A 9450-nucleotide genomic window follows, 5' to 3' on the forward strand; every position below is an offset into this window, starting at 1 on the left:
TCTTTTGAGTTAATTTCTCATGTATTGTTTCTAGAATACATGCACCAGTAAAAACAGCATGACCCCTTTAAATTTTTTTTTAATATTATGTAGGTGAGGATTGAAAGGTTTAGATGTTATTTTTAAATCAGTGGTTTTCTTTCGTTAACATAGCAGTCAGTTATTTGACTCTTTTTCACAAGATGGGGAATATGGAAAATGATCAGGTGGGTGTTTCATAAAGCTGTTTGTAAGATAAGAGCGACTTTAAGAACGACTGGTGATCCTTTCTTTTGGTAAATGGTATATTGAATTGGCGATGGTTAGCGCGCAAGAAGGGTTCACCAGTCGTTCTTAAAGTCGCTCTTAACTTACGAACAGCTTTATGAAACGGCCCCCAGGAATGTAATAGAAAGTTCTTATCTATGTGTTGTTCCTTTGTGAAACTTGTGGTTTATTCACATTTCTACTATTTGTTATTACAAGTAGAAGAAATGACTACCCTTTACTTTCTCTTCCCCAAACAGAGCATTCTGGAAGTTCTCAGAGCACTTCAAGAGCCATGCAGACAAGATGTTTAACAACCTTGATGCCTCCAAGCAGAAGATGCTACAAGGAGAGCTGAGCCAGGCATCCAGCTGTACCTCCCTTGATGGCAGGCCGCTTTCACGATCATCCACAGCCAGTTCACATGAAAACCTAAGGTTGGCTAGGGACTACAAGTACGCACACCAAACCCCTCTTATACTTTCAGTTGCAGTTTTATGATTTATGTTTTATTTGCTTGTTTTGCCCCTTGCTTGCTTGCTAGAAATAATTAGATGAATTGATTTGTTTGATCTACTTGGTTTCATACTATTTACATCTTTCTCTCTGTCTCCATCTTCCTTATAATTTCATTTTACATTTGGTACTTCCACTGGATTATACCCATGACACATTTTGTTTTTCTCTGCCTCCATCCATTTTCTTTACTTCTCTCTCATTTCCTATTCTAAGTTAGGTGAGAGTTAAAAAAAAATCAGATCCTTATTATGGTCTGTAAATATGTAAAATGATTTTAACCAGAGACAACATAGCTTACTTAACCTGAATGATAAGTTGAATGTCTACTGATGTCCTTTTGTGAACTTTCAGTCTCTGTATTAATTAGTCCAACCAAGATTGCCTTAAATTCCCTCTTTTCATTTCCTCTTTCATCGCTGTTCTTTGCAGTCTTCCCCTTTTTTCATCATTTGTACTCATTTCCATTAGTATTGATCTTTATAAAAGCAAATGTAGATTAGATTATTATCAATATTATGTTGTGCAGTTGCATGCTGCAGTTGTCATAGTTTCCGAATATTTACTCTTATAAAAAATAGCTATAATTCATTTTCTCATGTATAAGTATGTATGTGGAAGCAATGAAAAAAAAAAACATGTGAAATTGATTGAGTCTTAACATTGCAATACTTAAACGGAAACAGATGGGGGGGGGGTATAAACAAATTTAATTTCAGTTGTGTTTTGTGAATGTGCATTCTTAAAAAAAAATCAAAAAAGAAAAATAGATCAAACTTAAAGGTAACTGCTAGTTTTGGTAACGATATCAAAATGAGTTCGTACAGAATCCAATGAAATGACCACCAAAGTGTCTGTTTGTATAAATAAAACGCATGTGCCAAAGAATTCTGGAAGAAATTGTGTAATTGCTGAGAAATCAGCAAATAAGCACAGGAATCGGGTAGGGCGTCGGGCCCGACGCCCTAAGCAATAATTATACATTGTCCCACGTGCGCTTATCTGTGTTGGGGATCTTCGGTGTGAACATTTTTCAGCGTAGATTTCAAGATTTCACAAAGTTCAGTTAATGTAACTGTACCAGATCTAGATCCTCGATGATATACTGACAATTAAGCCTTGTTTTACAGACTTTCTCATGAAATCAGTGTTTACTGCAACGACTGGAATTTCTCTTTAATGTAACCTGTTGAAAGCTTTGCAAAATGCATTTGGATGACCCTTTCCTTATTGAAAAACACCATCAGTTCATTTGATTTCTTAGAGCTAATGGAATGATATTTATAATGCCCTTTGAAATGTATTGACTTTGTTTTATCTTCCAAACTATTAATAGCTAGAGTAACCCCATTTACCTTTGTATTCTGAATCATTGCCCAGTAACATTCCTCTTCCTGTGTATATTAACTTGTATTAACAATTTCTTGTATCCTTTTATTACCTCTATGTATCTAACAATGATTGTTCATGTTTGCATTGCATTTAATAATTCTCTCTTTTCTCTTGGGTACTTTGTCTCTTTCTCTCTCCCACAATATTATCTGCACGCCCTCCATACAATATGACATCATACATACAGCACAGTGTAAGTCTTCCTATGTATCATAGACAGTGGTTTCATGGGTTGTATTGTGGTCAAATGGAATGGATTTAGTAATCATTGTTCAATATAAAGTGCAGTTCTATGTCACATACCAGAAAGGTATGTGATGGATCACCTATATGAGAGAACGATTCTGATTGGGTTGGTGTTTTAATGAATTTCATATGCAACAAGGGTCTGGATTGGCCATCGTCATTTAGAAATTGCTTTATGTTATGTACATGTATCTAGATCATGGGATTTTCGAGGAAAAGTGAATATTTCAAAGCAATTGAGAAATTAATTATATAAATACAGGTCTCTTGTATGAAGTTAAAGGATTCTTTAATTGATTAATGAGAAATTTCACTTTCCCCAAAAGCTTGTTGCCTACCCAGGACTGTACTTTAATTTTTATTTTTACCACATAAATATGTGGTTAATAATGTTACAAACTGATAATAAGCATGTGTTACCTGTCAGTTTAATTCCAGTTTTTGTTTGTCTTTATATTTTGTTCTTATGTAGGATTTATATTTTCATTTTCACTACTCTATCTTTGCCCTTGACGTACTTCAATGTCTCTTATTTACCTATGAACTTATAACCGGCATCATGCTCTTTCATTAAAATTGGGACAAGAAGTACTGAACTATACTTTCCTAGATTCTCTCTCCAAGGGTGATGGTATATATCGCTATTAAAAAAAAACATGTCCAGCTTATTTTCTAAAACAAAACATTTTTTTACTTTTTCAAGTTTTCATACCATTTTGACATTTAAATGATTTCCAGTAATGACTGATTGATTGCTGGTCATTTCAATATCAAAATACTGAGCAATCAATTACTTTTATGTGTATTATCTGTCAGGATAATATTTTATTGATGATTTTTTAAATATTCTTTGATATTGCGATTGTATGCTTTTTTTGTTTAGCTTGTGTCGTTTATAAAATCTCATTATTCTCAAGTTTTCTTAATGTGATTTGTCAGGTATTGTGTTTATGCATGTTCTATAATATGCCAGTTCCCGGTATCTTTAACAACATTACATCACTTTCTATGTGTAGGACTGCCAGTCTGCCAAGGAGATCAGTTGCATCGAGAGCAAGTCGCACTTCAGATTCTTGTAAGTATTGCAATATTTGCCTTCTCTACTGCTTCTTTGCTCTCTATTTGGCAAACTTGTTCACAAACCAAATTGATTTATTATCTTGATAATACACTTATTCCTGACTGCAGCTGCATTTACCAGACTGGTGTACCGTGAACGTACATGTAGCTGTGACTGGTATTTGATAGAGTTGAACTGTTTATTCTTCCTAGACTTTATCGATTTTATATCATTTTAATAGATGAGAGCTTTATAAAAAATATATTGCAATGGGCTCATTCCTTCTAATTACCTTAAATCTCTCTATTCATCATGCCATTAGTTTATCCTGTGTAGTTTATGAAGAAGAAAAGATGAATTCCTGAATTTATATTTGATTACTTTATAAAGAAAGCAAGTTGCATATGTTCATGCTATAAAAGTGACGTTGGGCGCATTGCATGTATGGCTGAGACACATTGCACAAAAGCAGGCAACAATCACAGGAAATGTGAGCTTTAGGTGGGATTTTCTGCTTCAAATTGTATTTTTAGCTGACTTTGATAGATGGAATCTGACCTTCTCTTGGATCCTGAGAATTTAAAATTGTTGCACCCTTTTTGAGTCATCATGTTCTTATGGTTTATCTGGCTTCCCTCTTTGCAAAGCCAGATTTATACCCCTTATATGCTTTACTCTGCCACCAGAACAATTAGATGCCAGTGGTAACCAGATGAGAATTAATACAAATGAGAATAAAAACAAAATAATTGATATTGTTTAAACATGCCTATAGTATTTTTTCTGTTAAATCTATTATGAGGTGCTAAGCTTTGTGCCGATTAGCACTGGTCTAATCCGAAGAAAAAAAATATGGAGAAACAATATCTTTAGAGAACAGTTATGAAATAATTGCAGAAACGTCTCCTGTTGCTGCCTTTTCTTTCTTAATCCTGAAATATTAAATTAACTTCAATAAAGATAGGCAATGTACACGATATATGCAATATTTTACTACATTATTTCATTTTATATATACAGAATTTGTAACCAATCATGTAATTTATGCATGGCACAGTTCGCTTGTGGGATTATGTCATTGCATGACTGAAAGTGCTTGAATGAAGAGCATGTTTCAAATTGAATGAATTGTTTTACATATCTTAACAATAAATTTTCAACCAAAGTATGTATCATAATAGATACCATCACTCATGTGTTAAAACCATGTATCTCAAAATTTAAAAAGTAATTAAGGACAGCTCAGGAAAAGCTCAAAATATCTAAAAGAAGCAATCTTCTTTTGACTAGAAAGAGTTCTTTCCATGCAGGACTAAGGAGACTTTTCATATAACAAGATGTTGCCACCATACATGTATATCTAAAAAAAAAAGGGCTCTTTCTGATAGGTCTGCTATCATTTTATTTATACTTTTTTTAATCTTTTATTGTTTTAATTGTGTATTAATTATATGGATATTAATGCTGAAAAAAAAGAAATAAAAAAAATCATACAAATTTGCTTCATGAAAATGTTTGGAATGCACTGTTATATTTTGATTAAAAACAAATGACCAAACAAAGTTATCATTAAACCTTGTGTTCATATTTTTTTATTGTGGATATTAAAAATGCTTTTTCTATTTACTTGTTAGCAAAAAGTAAGAGGATTGGTCATTTTCTTCTAGGAAATCATAAAAATTACTTATTAGAATGTTCATGCTTGCTGAGTCCTCTTCAAAGAGTTATTTCTTGTGTGCATGTAATTGCATGACTTTATGTTGCTGCAGCAAGTCAGATCTCAGTGATCAGTAATCTGCTGAAAAGATAGCAACATCACATTAATTGTTCTTGAGGCTCTATTTCTACCATTAAAAATCTACTAGAGTTATAATACATAAAGTTGTAAATTGAACATTGGAGCTCACTTTCAGCTATTTATAAGAAGCTCCAGACTAATCACATTAAATGACATTGATAATGTTACATAAATTGATTTTGACTGTTAGTTATTCACTTCCAACATGTCAAGCAGGAGAGTGTTATGAACTTGAATATGCTTCTGAGTGGACTGGGTTTCACTCGAAAATCATTTAGGAGACTTTACATAAATCTGACGTAGAGTGTTTATTTATTTTCTGTAAAGCAAAAAACTCATAGAAGGGTCAGTTACATGTAGTTTAAATTGATTATTGGCACCTTCAATACTGTGGGAAAAATTGTGAATGCCAGGATCCCATAGAAGAGCCGTGAAGTTTGTAATTATTCACATATACATGTAATTTTGCTGCTTTCCAATGCTTTACTTATTTTCATAATTTCTTTAGCAATAGATGCATGCTCATTAACATTATTAACATGATTAACCGATGTAGATAAAGCATTGACGCACTATTATTATGCACACTTATGCTCATTTATTAGACTACGCTGTAGATTCAATCATGATATCTATGAAATTCATATATGAATCAATTTGATCTAATTTGAGAGCTTCGGTTTTTTTCAACAGCTTGTCTTGATACAGAGTCTATTTTGCTTGAGTAGCCTTTCTAAGAGCATATTCTTTATATTTAGATTGCTGTTATTTTTATCTTTAAATTAATATTTTTGAAAGATATAAAAAAATATGTAGAGTAACAAATAGAAGCATTTTAACGGTAAACATGAATTTTGATATATCAAATAATAATTGGTGACTTATAGCTTTGCTCTTGTTTCTTGAGCCTGTCCTACATGTATGTTTAATTGCAGTGCTAACATGGGTTTTTGTGTTTCTTACAATCCTCTCCTCTTCCTGATTCTCTTTCTTGCTCTACCCCTCTATCTATCATTCCTTTTCTGTCTGCATAATGGACAATACTTCCTCATGCATATCATATACCATCTACTGACATTCTCATGATCATCGTCCCTACAACCATTATCCATACTGGTGTGTCTCATCTGCATTTAACATGCACATGCACAGCGGACAAGCCCGCCCTCTTGAACCAACGTTCCAGCAGTGAGATCAACTTGGCGGCTGCGTCAAGGGCCCGATCACGGTACTCGTCGGCAGGTCAGAGGGCAGCCAGTGGGGCGGCAGCACGTATTTCTAGATCTAAATCAACTTCTCGGGAGAGCTTGGGTAATTTCAAATCACTCTTTTCTTCCTATTTATTCCTATTTACAACAAAATTTTCATTAACCTTATAAAAGTTCAGCAAAAAATAGCAAAATATTTAAAATGTTAGTCACTAACAAACCTCGAAAAGTGATTCAATAAGAGATCATGTAGAACAAGTTTAGCTTCATTTACATGCTTCTAACACTTTGAATGCACATTTAATTCATATGACTTCTTTAATCCACTCCACATGTAGCAAACGACCTAATTTGTGGAACGAACAGTCGAGTAGCTTCCACTCCATTGTCACCAAGACTTCAAGGTAGTGGGGAAAAACAATCTTCTTGTCTGTGTGCTTTTTCTGTCTGCACTGCACTCTAGGAATTAGGGTTGGACTAGCAATCCCCTCAATGATTTCTTTAAAAAAATAATCATAAGTCTATTGTGAAAGATTTTGTTCTAATTTTCTTTTCTTTTGTTTGCATTTTTTTTATTGTGAAATAGCTTAAATGTTTTGCCTACTTTAGGGATCGTATTGTGTTGCTTTTTATCCTGTAGAGAAGAAGTTATCCAAAAAAATATGTGTATATATATTTTACCTTCCACTGACCATGTACAGGAGGTCTAGTAATTTTTGTCTGATATTTTTCATGTTAGGGAATGATTACAAACGTTGAATAATGAAACAAGTTATATTAGATTCTGTAATGGTACTTTTCCTTATAAATATTGATTTGAAAGATAAATAGGGGCTGAGTGGGATGAGGACAGACATAGTCATCACTACATGATCATCAGATGAACTTAAACAACCCTGATATTCATGACCATTCCACTGTTTGATTTGCATGAGTTTTAGTTGTTTAAGGATGTGATCATTTCATATTCACGATTTGTTTTCTTAATTCAGAATTTCAGTATGAACATTTTTTTAAATATGTTTTCTCCTGTATGGTTCATTTAGTTTCAAACATATTTGGATATTTGTTTTCCCTAACAAATTAATCATAAACTTGATGAAAACTGAAGTGATAATGAATTAAACATCCAGTCAAGACAAAATCTGGATAATACTACTTATAGTGAATTGTTAATTGTTACATCACTTTATGCATGTTTGCACATTTATCCTGCAATATGTAAGTAGATTATGTATTTACTGGTAAATATAAATTACAATTTCATTTTCACATAGGAAACTGTTGCTGTTATTTGTTTAGAAATTTTCACATTTCCCCTTTTTTTCATCCTGGCTTTCTCTCTGTGTAAATTCTCTTTTTCCATTGGTCAATTTTATTACCATCCACATGTACAAGATATGAAGTGTTTATTTATTTTTTTTTTTTTAGGGGGGGGGGGGCAGGTACAGATGTCATTGGAATCATGATAGTCACCCTGCTTTACATGGAGTACATGTGGTCGTAGCTAAACTTAGATTGATTTTATGTCAGATTGACTTTAAGGAAGAAAATAATTTTTACTTTTGATGATCCATGGCACAGAGGACTTTCTTGCAAGGTTTTTTTTGAGGTTTGAAGCTTTGTGTATTCAAGAGTGTTGATTGATTCAAATTGAACTCAACTATGAATGCCATCATTATTGAACTTGAAGACATGCAGACTCCCCCCCCCCATCTTCTTAAGAGACCATGGTTCAAATTGATAACAATAGCCCTTTGATGGCACAAACATTTTTGGTCATAATTATGACACTGCCAGCTTTTCATAGTTGAGACTGAGCGCACTCTTGTTAGACAAGCGAGAGACAGGTAGATGCCTTCTATAGATAGTATTGTCTGTGCTTTCCAAGGCCTTGTAATGTAGCAGTTGATCATATGACTGATTCTATTATTCATTGCATATAATAATCAATATGGTCAATCGTATAAATCAGTCCTACGATCAACACAAAGCTTTGTGTTACTTTACCAAGATATCACCCTTGATAGAAATCATCAGAAGGGCATTTATTCGTTTACTTTGACTTCATGTCCTTAAGCTTCCATCAGCCATAAACATTTTCACTTTTTGAGAATATCAAGAGAAAATTACTCAACACATTGCAATTTGATGCTGATTGCATTGCAAAGAAAAGATTAAATTGTTTTTTAAAGAAAAGATGAAAACCAAACAATACGTTGATCCATTATTTGTTGCAATTATTCATCTTCTGCAGCCAAGCGAAGGAAACGAGGTCTGAATTCAACCTGTCGTATCTCCATATTTTTCACACCTAGTCTCAGTCTGTGTAATTGGTCTTTATTATGATTTTCTAGATGTGCAGCTTCCCATTTTATTTTGGTTGATCATGTACTTTTGATTTCGGTTCATTTTGATTGTTGTCTTGTACAATTTGATTTTGTTATCTTTTTTATTAGTTTTGTCTTTTTTATGTATTTGATAAGCTGTCCATATATTTGTATATATATCACAATGGCTGCAACTAGATCAATAATATGAAATGTACATTAATATGAATTAATTGTAAAAGTATAAGACCGGGATTATTTGTTCTACATACATAGATGTTGATTTACAAGTTGAATTTATAATTTACAGGTTTTAAGGGATTATGAATACAATATCCTATATATTTCATTTTGAGAAATGTGTATATATCTCAATTTTTCATAAGCTACAAAGACTTGCATGGCTTCTTAAGAATCCACATTATTGTAAAGAAATCCTCAATCATATTTGACTAAAGTTTATATTCTCTTGAAAAAGGTACAGCATCAAATTCAGTTGTAATACATCTTGTTTTGTCATTTGGCAGCATGAATTAAGTTTAATTTAAACAATAAACTGCATATTTCATTGTATTTGAATGTCAAAAAGCTAGCAAAAATATCATTTAACTCTTCATTTGCTGTTGCATATTTCAGATAAGCCAAATTGATATT

At 32.8% G+C, this 9450-nt stretch overlaps 1 protein-coding gene across 5 annotated transcripts in view; it reads left to right on the forward strand.

Annotated features, from left to right (window-relative positions):
• LOC121410860 (CLIP-associating protein 1-A-like) overlaps positions 1-8873 on the forward strand; it is a 73512-nt gene extending 64639 nt beyond the window's left edge. The window contains exons 19-24 of one of the 5 annotated variants that reach the window (XM_041603209.1): positions 507-683; positions 2342-2347; positions 3417-3475; positions 6411-6569; positions 6805-6870; positions 8724-8873. In XM_041603209.1, coding sequence (XP_041459143.1) covers positions 507-683; positions 2342-2347; positions 3417-3475; positions 6411-6569; positions 6805-6870; positions 8724-8815 — 559 coding nt within the window. In that variant the 3' untranslated portion in view covers positions 8816-8873. Of the gene's footprint in view, positions 1-506; positions 702-2341; positions 2348-3416; positions 3476-6410; positions 6570-6804; positions 6871-8723 lie in introns of all 5 variants that reach the window. The other 4 variants (XM_041603207.1, XM_041603211.1, XM_041603210.1 and 1 more) reach the window with 4 other exon arrangements.
• Positions 8874-9450: the final 577 nt, after the last annotated feature.

The sequence above is a fragment of the Lytechinus variegatus genome, chromosome 3 (genome assembly GCF_018143015.1).
Source record: "Lytechinus variegatus isolate NC3 chromosome 3, Lvar_3.0, whole genome shotgun sequence".
NCBI lineage: Eukaryota > Metazoa > Echinodermata > Echinoidea > Temnopleuroida > Toxopneustidae > Lytechinus > Lytechinus variegatus.